The 14,335-nt window shown below is 36.9% G+C and overlaps 1 protein-coding gene across 1 annotated transcript in view; it reads left to right on the top strand.

The window, feature by feature from the left end:
• The first annotated feature begins 1,159 nt into the window (after positions 1 to 1,159).
• Positions 1,160 to 14,335, top strand: part of TRPA1 (transient receptor potential cation channel subfamily A member 1) — a 37,538-nt gene continuing 24,362 nt past the window's right edge. The window contains exons 1-8 of the mRNA XM_032127466.1: positions 1,160 to 1,440; positions 3,890 to 4,052; positions 5,101 to 5,276; positions 7,006 to 7,113; positions 7,530 to 7,638; positions 7,974 to 8,119; positions 9,398 to 9,534; positions 11,790 to 11,838. Coding sequence (XP_031983357.1) covers positions 1,168 to 1,440; positions 3,890 to 4,052; positions 5,101 to 5,276; positions 7,006 to 7,113; positions 7,530 to 7,638; positions 7,974 to 8,119; positions 9,398 to 9,534; positions 11,790 to 11,838 — 1,161 coding nt within the window. The 5' untranslated portion in view covers positions 1,160 to 1,167. The remainder of the gene's footprint in view (positions 1,441 to 3,889; positions 4,053 to 5,100; positions 5,277 to 7,005; positions 7,114 to 7,529; positions 7,639 to 7,973; positions 8,120 to 9,397; positions 9,535 to 11,789; positions 11,839 to 14,335) is intronic.

The raw sequence follows: 14,335 nt of genomic DNA, 5'->3' as shown, positions 1-14,335 counted from the left end.
GATACAGTAATGAAATGTCAGATGAAATTCAATGTTGATAAACTCTAGGTGAGTACCCAAAAGAAACATAACCCTAACTAGCTTCATATGAGTGTGTACCTGAATGCTATTTATTGATACTATCACCAGTTAGAAGTGGGAATGTGGTAGAGAAAATTTCTATAGAAACTTAGCTCAGTGGCATTCAAAAAACCTCAAACATATTTGTGAACATTTATGGGAGGAATGAAAGAAAAAATTGAGCAAACAATGAATACTATCACTTGAATATACTTTGAGCATGTAAGTCTTGCCATTCCACTTCTAAAGGAACATGGAAAAGATTCAGAGTAGCAGGATGTGGCTATTCAGAGATAAAAAGTGGTATCTGTAAGAAGGAAAACCGCATGTACAAAGCCCCATCAGTGAGCAAAGTGCTGGAAGAACTTTGTGAAATAATGAGCACTAACAGGGATGAAAAAAAATGGGGAAGAATGCTCAATTTTTTCAAAATAAAAACACTAGGGAGCACTAAGTGAAGCCAGTGGTAAAAGAAAACTTTTTTTTTCACAAATATATAATGAAATTATGGCACTTAGTGCCACAGGATGTTGTGGCACAGACAGTATAAAATGGCTTTAAAAAGGGAATGAGCGAAATAATGGAGAATTGCTTGTTGACAGCTATATGGGGTGTGACAACTGGTTTTGGCAGTCCTTAAGCTGCCACTTGCCATAAACCATGAAAACACAGGCAAAATACCACCTCCTGTGACGACTCCTGCTTTTCCTAAGCCTCTGCCCCGTCCACTACCTGACCTTTGGCAGGGCTGCTCATCTCACCTTAAGGAAACTGTTACTTCCCCGAGTTACACGTTTCAGTAAAGACTGACTCAGTTCCAGGCGCTTTAGGATTAACCCTTTGAAATACCTCATGCTACTTCTTTCTATACTCTTCTTACAGCTGTCCTCCCCAAACTGTCTGGTCAAAAAAATTCTGCAAGAAAATTTTATGGCTCCAAAGAGAAACTAATAGGAGAAAACTCGAGCCCGTTTTTTAGAGGCGGGAGGGCAGGGCAAGGGTAGGTAGCACCACTTCAGGCGGTGGTCCCTGCCAGGCACAGGCGTTCCGCTCCCGCGGGGTCCGCCCGGGCCTGCCCACCCGCAGTGGGAGCCGCCGCCCGGAGGGATGCCCGCCCCGGCGGGATCGCCCCCGCCTGTTTTCCCTGCTTTCCCCGCTTTCCCCTCCTCCCCCGCGGCCGCCGGGTCCCGGCCGTCACTCGCTGTGTCGCCTCGCAGGTCGGCGGAGCGGGCGCTGCTCGGAGCCGGGCGGGCGGGCGGCATGAAGCGCTCTCTGCTGCGGCTGTGCCGGGCGCGGGAGAAGGCGGCCGTCTCCAGCTCCTACCAGGGCGTCGTGTGCGAGGCGGATGCCGCCTCCGTCGCCTCGCAGGATGTCTTCAAGGTGCGTGCGGAGGGGCGGCGGGCCCGGGGCTGGGAGAGAGGGCTGAAGGTGGAGGGTGAGGTGGGCGAGGGTGCGGACGGTCTCTGGAGCTGTGCGGGCTCGGCAGTGGTTATGTCCCAGGGATCCATTCCTCCAGGAGACCCTTTCCGCTCACTCAGCGGACCCGGGAGGGAGGATCTGTGCGGGATAGGAGACAGGCTGGGAGTAGCCCTGGCCGTCCGGTGCCAAGGCACAGGACACTGATGTTGTGTGGCCCAGGCTGAGCGGCAAGGTAGGGGAGCAGGCGAAGGAGGGTGTGGGTGGCAGGCTGCTGACACAGAACACACATTCCCCCTGGGCACAGAAAGAGACTCCGACTTAGAGGGAAGTCCAGAGGTCATGACAGAAATTAACAGATCAGCTAACAAGAATGACACAAAAGAAAAGTTTAGAAGCACTGGGACTGTTACGAAGGGAAAGGGAAGCAACAGTGCAACTACAAAAATGAGATTGCAGCCAGGAAGGATGTAATATCTTCCCACTTTTAACAGAGAATAGGATGAGAAGTCATGCATTTGTATTGCTGTTAGGGAGACCTAGACCAAAATCTGGCAAGGTCTTTTTTAAGGGTAAGAATAATTAGGCAAAGGAAGAGTTTGCTTACAGGATGGAAGACTTGGATAACTTTGGAGATGTTTAACAGCAGGCTAAACAAATTTGACAAAGTTTATAGATGGGTTTAAATACCTCCTGAGGTCATTTCCATTCACATATGTTTTCTGTGTGCTAGCTATAGACGTGAGCAACACCTCTCCAGCATAATGTGGTTTGTCATTCTGGTGGGTGATCTGTTGCTACAGAACTGTTCAGACACAGGGCAAAGGAGCTGCTGTTGTTTACCATAGCTTGCTTTGCTGTTGTTAACCAACCCAAGTACTGAGAACACCTAACTGACTTCTTTCTTCCTTATTTTATGAGTGAAACACTGCAGTATTGGCTGATAAATCTTACTTTTTTGATAGAAATTATCATCATGCCACATTTTGTCTTACATTGAGAAATAAATCCAGTGTTAAAAGTGGAAAAATGTGGTCTAAATCAATAGAAATACTAAAGGTAGAACATTAGAAGGAATAGAAAATACTGGGCTCTCTAACAAGGTTTTCTTAGATAGCTTTTTGGTGTGTTTAAAATGTATAGATATTTGTGTATGTAATTGACCTGTTGTTTTTGTGACAGATGATTCATCCTAAATACCCTTTCCACAATTATATCACATGTTTTCAGTTAGCTTTTTCTGATTGCACCTTTGAGACAGACACTAGCCCTGTATTTGGCCTCAGTCTTCTAAATGTTTAAACACATTTGTAACATTATTGACATGAGTAACCTCACTGAGGTCAGTGGGACTGTTAAAGTGAATGAAGCTAAACACGTGCTCAACCTCATGAATGGGCTGCCCTATAATGTATATTTGCTCAAGGACAGCAAAAATTGTTGAGTCTTTGTGACTCAGGGTATCCTGGAGGGCAAAGTTTTCCTTTTCTTTTACATGTGTAAAAAAAGAAGTGATTTTAGGAAATTACCTTTTTTTGTTCTTTGCTTGCTTACACACCTTTTGAAAGTTTGCATTACATTAGATAAGCATTTTTCTCCTTTTTTTTCCATCCAATGTAGTTGAATTCTTTTTCTTTTTTATTCTCTCTTAATTTTTCATATCTGTTTCTTAAATTACTGCCCATTCTACTGCAATCATTTTTTTCTATCACTTTTCTTCACATAGAAATATGAGGTTTGAATCACTGTAACAAAAATATTTGGAGAACATCATAAAATAAGAATCAGCAGAGTTTCCATAGTGGGCTTTGGTTGTAAAGCATAGTACCTGGAATATATCAAGCTGTCAGTGGGCTCACTGGGCAGATACTGGGTTGTTTCAGGCTGAGATAATAGTCTGATGTTCTAAGCATGCTGCTGAAATTAAAAAATATATTGGTTTCCCAGACATAAAGAACATCACAGAAGCCAAATGGCTGAACTTGAAACCAAAGTACACAGTATCAGTCTCTGTAGAAAGATCTAAAAAAAGGAATTTATCAAGATTATTAATTTTCCTCTCTGTTGCATTCATGGCCACTACAGGAAAGAGTACAAAAACATAAGTGATGAATTTGCTTGTTTGATATTTTCCGTGGTGAGGGAAGGATCTTGAGCTCACTACAGAAGAGAAAACAATGTGTTGAAGATGATTACCAGTTTTGTTCATTTTGCGCTGTTTCTCATCTGGATCTTATATTGCAGTCAGTTAAACCAATCAGAGTTTCACTGTTGGCTCAATCTGATCATGATTTGTGAACTTCTGTATGAAACCAAACTGGGAGGGAGTTACTGAGTGGTAAGATGCCCACAAAAACCCATTATAGCATTGCTAACTTCCAGCCTTTTAGGAGAATGTTTTTCTCCAAAACAGGTTATTTCAGATGGAAGTGCCTGTAGGCTACGGAGCTTCATCAAGAAGAATCGTTCTGGGCTTACAAAAGTGGATGAATTAAATGCCACCCCACTGCATCACGCTGCCGAAGGAGGACAAATAGAACTAATGCAGTTGATCATAGACGATTCTTCCTGCGAAGGTAACGTGCACTTTATGAACTACTTTATTCAGCAGAATAGAAAAGTTCAATAACCAAGGTGTCTCTTACCCAACTGAAACAGGACTGATATGTGTTATCTCCATTTATATAATATATATAATCCAAACTGTCTTGCAAACTGTTTGCACTGTCTCGGGTGTGGTTTGGGTCGCCCTTGTTATGTAGGACTGTTTTCTCTCTAACACAGTGAATCAATATGCCTTACTTTGTTTGACACTCAGAGAGATAGTCTTCACTATGAAAAAGAAAGCTACAGTGATGTACAGAAGACTTGACTTTGTCTTCCTTATTCATATTATGTGTCTGTTACATAATGAGCATTGTGAACTACATTGGACTCCAATGATAAGACTGTAGGCTACTGAGAAAACCTACAATGGCCCTGAAAAGCTTGGTTTTTTCACCTATTGATGGCCAATCTAATTTTAGATTATTTTAGCTGAAATATATATTTTTTTATTTTCAGTCTGTCATTTTGGTCATAATTTATTAGGGTATTTGTTGAAGTTTATCTTCAGTTTTCAAGCTCAAAATATATGTGTAGAACAGACCATTTTTATAACTGGTGTGAATTGATTTGTGTTCTGAAGTGAAACAGAGTATATATGGTCTTTAATTTTCTTACAGTTTGCAAGCACTTATTTGTTATCTCTTATTTCAGTTCTTTGCACTCATTTATTTTGTGCAGCCTCTAAAGAAATAGCTGCGAAGTCAAATAAAATAGGAAGAAGAGTCAAGGAGAGAGGGAAATCAAGTAACTTCTTACATGAGGAAAAAAAGATATATAGTAATGGGCAAGAAATAGACAGGTTTCCCATTTCTCTCACAAATACTCTATATTCAGCACAATATTTAATCAATTTAACACAATGCACTGCATCTCATGAAATCTTTTCCTTTCCTTTTTCAAAGAAATGCAGTAGCACAGACCTACACCTTCATAGAGGATGCGCTTTTTTTCCAGTGCAATCAGAATGTTTGATGGTTTTGCTTTGGTTTTTGTTCTGTTTTCTCTCCTTTGACCTAGTATTAAATGTGATGGATTCTTCTGGAAATACCCCACTACATTGGGCCACAAAGAAAAACCAGATTGAAAGCGTTCGCTTGCTTCTCAGCAGAGGAGCAAATCCAAACATTCTCAACTCCAATATGATGGCACCTTTGCATATGGCTGTTCAGTCCCTGCACAATGAAATTGTCAAGGTAAGTCTAAAGTCCACGTAAATGTACACACTTGATAAGTAGCTCAGCAGCCGCTGTGTGCAGAGCACCAAGGCCTTGTTGATACATGCCATATCTCCTCATATGCTTTCTTCAGTGAGCAGGATGTGTAACGTGATGCCTGTAGAAATGTTTGCATCTTCTTAGCACTGCAAATAAAAAGTAACTTGCTGATTTATATGAATACTGATGTTTGTGCTATGATAGTAGTCATTATGGTTCACAGAAAATGCTTTTCAATTTTGCAAACGCAAGGAACTTTCTTTAAAAGGGTTCCTTTTAACACTGAAACTTCATGTAGGCATGTGTTATTTCAAATTATAATGCGCTGATTTTTTTTTTACAATTGTATGGGATGTTGTAGAAGTATCAAGACTTCCTTGAAACTAGTGTATTTTTAAAGTAAAAACCGGATTAAAACTAGTCAGAAAACACAGTTCTTAGAACCAACATTCTAATAATCAATTGAGTAGTAGCAGAACTAAATCTGCAATTAAAAAATCACAAAAATATATTGTGGAGAAATTACTAAGGTGTCCATGTTGAACTTTGTAAAATACCAACAGCACTGAGATTTTAAGCAGCATAATTTTTTAACCATTTGTCTAAGTGCAAGAGAATGTTTTCATTTCATATGCAGCATAGGGATAGAATATTAGAATTGGTAAAGTTTTAAAATTTTTTAGATGAATGCAACCTTAAAATTGCAATACTTGCTTTCCTCTTTTTCTCTTGTTCTAGTTCATCCACACAAAAGAAACACGTTATCCGTATTCAAGGCTCAGACTTCTTTAGAAATGTTTCAGTGTCCTCAAATCTTTTACAAAATTTGTACTTATTATGAACTAAGAACAATGAAATCTGAAATCAATTACATTTTTTAAATGGGCTTTTTATCAGCTTCTGTGCTTCGGTTCTTGACTGAATCTGTGCTCTCATTTTTTTCCCCACTCTGTTGTTTATTCAGACTAATTCTCCCTTGGTTTTTATTGCCAAATTGCCTGAGAGTGATTAAAATGCACCAGTTCCTCTAGTACAGAAAAAATAAATAACTGGAATTACTGAAAGACAATTAAATAAATATGTAGCTAGTGGAATAAATAAGCAGTGGGGTCATTACAGTTTCCAGATCCTTTGCTTCTCAAAAAGTGCTGGAAGCAGTCATAGAGATAATTGATGATGCTGATAGTTCAGTGTCAGCTGTTAACCTAGAGACTGGAGCAGGATTTCAGGACTGCACAGTCCCAGTTTTCATCAAGCCCCATCTCTCCTCATTCTACTGTCCAACTGAACAGATTCCTAATTGAGCAGATTCCACAACATTGCCACTTGCCAGGGAATTTTCTGTTGAAATCTTCAGTTGAAAATACTTATCTGCAATGTACTACAGAAAATACTTTCTCCCATTATTGAGATATTGTTAAACCAGGCTTTAAAATCCTTTGCAGCTATGTGCAGAGTTTAATTTAGTTACCTGGCTGTCGGCTGGAAAGAATTTTACTTCATATCTGTTCATATCTGCATTTTTCACCAGCATATTTTTGTATTCTCCTGCATTTTGTGTTTCCTCTGCCTATGCATTGTGAGCTTTTGGCATGCAAAACGAGTAAGTTGCACAGGTGCTATAGGTTGTAAACAACAAAAATAATGGAACAGTCTTTTATTGTTATGTTTGGCTTATGATTGACTGAATGTTTTCTTAAACATTTAGATTTTAGTCCAACATAGCAGTACAGATGTTAACTTGGAAGGTGAAGCAGGGAACACACCTATAATTGTAGCATGTTACAAGGACAATCCTGAAGCATTGACACTCCTGGTAGGTATATTTATCCATCATCTTTTGAGGTGATTCTCTCTGCCTCGATGCAGTGTTATTCTGTTCCTGTGTACTGTCTTTGTTCAATGCAGGAAGGTCAATCATGGATCAAGTGTTCAAGTGGCTTTGCATGGGTTACTAAGAAACTTTTTAATCTTTTAGAGGGTATATTATATCTATATCTGAGTGGCAAACTTAAGGAAAAAAACTGATTTTGAAGGTCATAAGAAGACAGAATGAAGCACATGCATTGTATGGCCATAACATGTAAAAGATACTTGTATATAAACTTCATAACACATATGCAACATTAAGAAAAAGGAGAGAGCTATCCAGGAGACTGTATCTGTAAGAGCATGTTCATTTGTCAGATTTTTCTGTATGCCATTAAGCTGTATTGAGACATTATTTTTCAGATTGAAAACGGAGGGAAAATATGTAAACCAAACAAAACGGGATGTATGCCTATCCATGCAGCGGCATTTTCAGGTGCAAAAACATGTCTGGAAATTCTTTTGAAAAAAGGTAAAATACAATGTTCCCAAGCAGTGAGTGCCAATTTGCTGCTTTAGTTCTCAAATAACTGTGAAAAAAAGCAATTGTAACTGTGTTTGAACTTACAAGAAGTTATTGCAGTTATTCCTAAGAGCAATTTTTACTGCCAACTTTTGTATGATTGCAGCAGCAAGCTAGCTCCTTTCCTAAATGTACGTTCATCTATTGTTTAATGATAGATGTGACAGGTTTCTATTTTGAGAGGGGAGAATATTATTCCACACTTAATATGTTTGTTTTGAATGCCTTTTACTTTCTGTTATCTCATTCTCACTTAAAAAAATCCATTTGTTTTCATCTCTTAGGTGAAGAATTGGGTCACTCTGCTAAAACCCACATCAATTTTACCAATAATGGAAAGTGCAGTCCACTTCATTTGGCAGTTCAGAGTGGTGACCTCGAAATGATTAAAATGTGCATTGAATTTGGAGCCCAAATTGATCTAAAACAGGTAAAATTCAGAGTGGAGCAAAATGTAATTGTGATAAAATCTAGGTACCTCTAAATCTCTGAGTGGTATGAAAAAAAGAAGAGCAGATAATCATTGCTCATTGTCTCTTCCAATGCAAAGCCAAGGGAGCAGCAAATGAAAACAAGTCACTGGTTCAAATCAGGCAAAATGTGACGTTTGTTTATAGAAGTGACATGGGGTCATCCCTTCCCAGAAGTGGGATCTTCAGTCTGACCCTTTCTGATGCATTCTTGTTTATCCTCAGCCTTGCCTTGGCCTTTGCAGTATCTTCCTTATAAGCAAACACAAATTTGTGATACTACTGCCTCTACCACGGTGTAGCACTGCTGATGTAAGGGTCTGTGCCCAGCTTCATTCATAAATAAGCATTTTAAAAAATATATATCATTAATCAAAATGTTTGCAAGGATGAAATCAACTCATGAGAGCAAAACTAGAACATAGTTTTGCCTTCTCTTATGGGTTTGATTCTTTGAACACACAGCTTTTGCATGAGATGATTCATGCTGCTGGTTTTGTGATGGGTCAGACTGCTTATGGCATTGGGGAAAAGCTCATTCCAATGCATTCACCAAAATGTTCCTGCTCTAAAAATGAGAAAGTCGAAACACTCAGGCATGTATCAAAGCTGTTTTGTCCCATCTAGCTAAACAGACTCCTGTTTTAGAAAATATTGTTCTAATCATGTATATATGGCTTAATTATTTTATGACTGTCTAGTTTATAATAGTTTTCCAGCATATTGGACAATGTTATTTTTTACCTGCAGAAAAGTTGATTTAAGAGTTACTTCTAAGGAAGACTCCATTTAAGGAAGTAAATGACATTTAAAAAAAATGCATTTTCTTTATTATATAGACCCATTTGTTTGCTTATTCATTTTTACTGGCCTAGATATGGTTTTCTGTGGCTTTCCTTTGCTTCATCTCTTGTACTAAAGGGTGCTGTATCTGTCTGGTTTTTAATTAAAGTATAAAAGATTGTTAAGGGTATAATTATCTCAAATTTTAAGGACTTTGTATAGAGTGATAAGAAGCTTCATAGTAATCTGTTAAAACTATCTCTTTAGTCCTTTCTGGTTTTATCAATCTCTTTAGAATTCTACTACTTCAGTTAAAGACTAAAGCTTCATTACTTGCATAAAAAGATATTCATGAATTAAAAATCCTGGGCTGGTTCACTAGTGTGTTTAATAGATTGGAAGAGAGGTTTCTGAGGTTTAAATATTTATATTTTGTCTTGTTTTCCCATTTATAGAATGAAAAATGCACAGCACTTCATTTTGCTGCCACTCAAGGAGCAACTGAGATTGTAAAGCTAATGATGTCATCCTATGCTGGTGAGGAATCCATTATTGATGCTGTAGATGGGAATAAGGAAACATTGCTTCACAGGTAGGAAGCTGCTGTGCCAGATTTCACTATAAATTGTGGGCCATGATATTCTTTGTTATTCCTTGCATTTGGAACACCCTTCCACATTATTTGAATCTTGGTATGGGAGGTGGTTTTACTGCAGTGTGAAACAGCCAAAAATTTGGTCAGAATGTTAAAAATCTTGGTGCTGATACCAAAATCAAAACAGTTCTAGTTACTTGGAGCTATGTCAAGGAATGGTCACTAACAGTTCACACTGAAAATTTACTCCAGTAAAGTAGTAGGGGAACAAGTTTATGGAATTGTTAACATCTTCTGATAATGTGGAAGAAGTGCCCTTATCTAACGTGTTGATGTTCTCCAGAAAATGAGTGAAAAATGATATAAATTGTTTAAAAGAATATTTTCTTTTATTTTCCAAGAAGACTTACCTTATACCTGATCAAGTAAAAGGAAATGTTGGTACACTTCCCTGTGACTTCAAAGCTGCAAATGGTGTTTTTGTATGTAAAAATACTCAAGACTTCTAGTCTTTCACACTCCATTTAAAACGAGAGCACTGGACTGTGGAGAAGTTTCCTCAGTCTTTTGTAGCAGAAAGATACTTGGTTAAACATCCTGTCTCCCAACTCTATGGAATATAATATATTTTCCCATGTATATTTTCTGCAAGAAAGATATGTTTCACTGCATTTAACTATAATTATTTGACAGTGTTATTCTGCAAGAAGTTTTACAGTATGAAGTAAGTGGTAGAAGCAGTGGAGATGATTGTTCTTTGGACACAGTAGAAAGTCAAATGATTCAAAGATAATTGAAGACTTTAAAAGAGTTTGCTGTAAAGTTAAGATAATGTTTGGGTACACTTGGAAATGTTACCATGGAAGAACATGACTGAAGACAAAGTGATGACAGAAAGCCAAAGCAAATTGTGCAGACACTTGTACTACTGAACAGATAACTGGCTGCTATATCAGTGAAAATTACAGTCCTTGAAAAAAGCTTGGTAAAAAGGACAACACTATTTTAGTCTCGGTGCCTGTGAAACAGCAAAAACATTATCAAGAATCATCAGAAAGGTAGAAAGTCACCTAAATATCTCAGAACATAAAAAAACTGAGTAGGAACATTAACTTGTTGAGAAACAAAGCAGCAGTGAAGGATAGGTAGAACCTGATGCTTTTGCATTCCTACTGTCGTGTTTCCATCTAAATATTTCATAACTGACATTGCTTTCGCTCCAGTCACCTTGGAATTTGAGTGTTTGTGAAACATTCAGTATTAATGTGTGGCTGGAAGGGCCTACTATAGATAATGGAGGCATCTCTACATATTTGGAACCATGACTTGATTTTTAAGATGCATCTTTTGAGTAATGAGTTCTAACTATAGTACACCCAATGTTATTATTACCTCTTGTAATGCTAAGGCAACTCATTTGAGATACAGTACAACCTTGGAGCTATCCTTCTGTGTTGCTTATTGAGTCCAGATATTTCATAGAGGTCTGACTTGTGAAAACGTTTTGTCTGTGTGTATTTACTGTGCTATACTTTCATGCTTTGACCATTTTTTTCCCCTGTAATATATAATTCAGTGTCTTACTGTAGAATAAAACTGGAGAAGTTTCCAAGTGTATAGACAGCTTTAAAATATTTTTGGTAACCGACAACAACTTGTTATCAGTATATTTATCTAATGATAATGACTATGCTTCAAACGCCCAATTTATACCAATTAGTTTGTTCATATTTTTTCAAGTGGACTTGCCTGCCACACTCAGAATACATTTAGCCATTGCCATTTTAACCTCATACTAGCATTATTGCACAAAACACAACCAAATTATTTTTGAATAATGAAATTAACTTCAAGCTCTAGACATGCTTGGAAGAAACTGCATTTGAAATTTATGGAATTCTGTATTGACCTTGTGTGGTATATTGAATGATTTGACATGCAAAATTACTGGTTCTCTTAAAAATTGGTGATAAAGTGCCTGTTTACCTACCAATGAGGTCTTTGTTTCCTGCAGTGAGTTTCAAATGTAGTAACTTAACTGAAATTAGTTGGGAAAGATAACTCCATGAGAAAAATTAAAACAATTCATTAAAATGAATTATGTAATAAGAGTATCTCTCTGTCTCTTTGTTTTAAAATTGATTTATTTGAAAATATTAGAAAATTGAGAAAATGCAGAAGAATGCTATCCTTTGGCTTGAAACTTCTTTGTCCTTTCTAATATTAATATATTTTTGCATTTTTCTCCACAGAACAGCGTTGTTTGATCATTATGAACTGGCGGAGTATTTGATTTCAATGGTAAATATTTAATCAAGCAACATGTTTAGAGATTATTGCTATCTATTGCTACAGGTCTGCATAGAGGAAATTCACAAAGCAGAATGTGTTCTCAGGTGTAAGCTATTTAGATAGATAGACATATACATTTCATAATGTACAATTGAGAGTTACAGTACAACTGTAGTTGTGGATCCATAATATCATCCCACAGCTGCAGAGGATGAAATCTTACATTTTTATTTCCATTTTACTTCCTCAGAATGTTTCATAAACATCTTTTACCAAATATGGTGAAGTGGTCTGGTCATACTACACTTTCCAGGCATGAAATATAAAACAAATGCTAAACATGCATTGAATTTCATCTGATTTTTTTTCAGAAATAAATCTGTTCTTTAAAGAATGTACATATGATTACTATGGGATCACATAGCTGTATATCAAAGTTTGTGCATGATCTAGAAATATTTTTTATTCTGTGTGCTTTGGTTGTATTTCTTCACTGAGTAATTAGGAAGGACAAAGAGAAGAAATGTTATCAGGGATGCTACTGGCTATGCTCCCAATGTCCATTTTTGCCAATTAAATTAAAGCTCATATAATCATTCTGCGCCCCACTTGGCTGAGAACATTTTCAGAAAACATCAGACTTCTTTTTTGTTTTATGTGTGTTTAGGATTTTTACTTAATTTCATGGCAATTATACTAAAAGAAATTCTCTTCTACGTACTGTTTTGCTTTTCTCAGAAATTCTGTTACAGGGATTTAGTTCAAATTAGATGTTGTGCTTATTTTTGATTCAAATGTGAAATGGTGAGGTTTGTCTACTTAAACTTCTCTGAAAAAACCACCTGTCAACTAACCTTATTACCTGAGAAGCACAGTTACAAGTTTTTGCATGTGGAGGCTTGTGTGTACAAAATATTATATCATAAATACCTTTGACACTGCATTTGCTAAGAACAAACTTTCATTCCTTGAGTGCCATTTGACTACTTTGGCCTCTTCCACAGAAGATTTGCTGAGGGTTTCTTTGGCTTTCCATATGAAGTATGTCAGTTCTGATGCTTTAGAACTGTTTTAGTTCGTCCTGTCTGGGAATGGTTCTAAATATGACAGTTGGAGTTAGAGGAATGTTGCATGTACAGCCTGTGCTGCCTCGTCCCTTGGACTCCTGGCAAGATCACAAAGTTCTGCCTATGCTGTGGTGTACATGAAGGTGAAAAAGAAAAGGTGCAGCAATGTAACTGCTTGAAAGGACTAGCAAATTCCAGTTCAGAAAGGCTTTTGGGTTCTAATAAAGAAAAGCATCTGTTTATTTTATGCATTAAATATTCACATTTTATTCAAAATAAATAAGCAGGAATTTTACACATTTTCTTCTGTTTTTTTTTACTTTTTCCCCTTTTTCTTCCTGCGTCTTTGCTAAAAGGAAAATGAAAGATTAAATTGGTACAAATATTAATTGATATTTACAAAATTGCCATGTTTGTTTTTATATTAATATCTGTTTAACTCATTTATGTTAATACATTCAGGGTAGCAGAAATGGAAAAGTAAATGGAGTTCAGAAACTATTTTACAAACTCTTATTTCAGCTGTATCATAAATGAGGTAAATATATGTGACAATATATAAGTTACTTCTTACTATGATAAGTAATTAGAATGCTGCCAAATTCACTTTACCAAAAGCTGAACAATTACGTTAGCTGGCGGAAAGGTGATTAAATATTACGTAAGGAACTGGAAATTGCTGCCCTGTATTCACTGAAATAAATGAGACACTTGGATAAAAAAAGGTCTGTTTCTTGATGAAAAAAAAATTTTTAAGTGGTTGTCTGACCTTGTAGAAAGGTAAATGGGGGAAGAGTCTTGCATGTATTACTCCCAAATATTTAATGAACATACATTGGAAGCTTCCTGTTCTCCATGGTGAAGTAATCACTGTCCATTTATTAAGTGCTTCTTATTACTACATTACAGGTGTTACCATCCTAGAAAGTAAATATTGCTCAGGATTGTGATTAATTCTCTTAAATTAAGATTGGACCCAAAGATAATTCAAGTTAATGGAAAAGCTGCCATTGATTTTTTTTCTCATCAACTTTGAATATTATCTGAAATAAAATAGATTTTTTTTTGTGTACTTTGTTCAACTCATCAAGTTTGACTTGCAACTCAATATCTAGAAAAAAATTATGTCTAAACCATCATAAAATATTCATACATCTCATTGGTTCATTTACTTGTATCTTCCTGCTCCCTTGGTGGGATTTTTTAGATAGATATGTTTATGCTTACAGTAGTACTTTGCTGATATGACTATAGTGATACTGTGACTATAGTGATCATACTGTCCTGGCAATATGTGTCAGTGCAAAAGTAGACAAAACAGAATAAAATATGCCCACTGTTGATACAGATACTTTGGCATCAAAATTGACTTGGTTCATATTGCTTGTGCTGAAGAATGGAAAATTAATATAGATCAAGCTATGCAGATTGAACTCTAC

The sequence above is a fragment of the Corvus moneduloides genome, chromosome 1 (assembly GCF_009650955.1).
Source record: "Corvus moneduloides isolate bCorMon1 chromosome 1, bCorMon1.pri, whole genome shotgun sequence".
Classification (NCBI taxonomy): domain Eukaryota; kingdom Metazoa; phylum Chordata; class Aves; order Passeriformes; family Corvidae; genus Corvus; species Corvus moneduloides.
The sequence above is the reverse complement of the archived record's forward strand: the minus strand, read 5'-3'. Positions and strand labels throughout refer to the sequence as shown.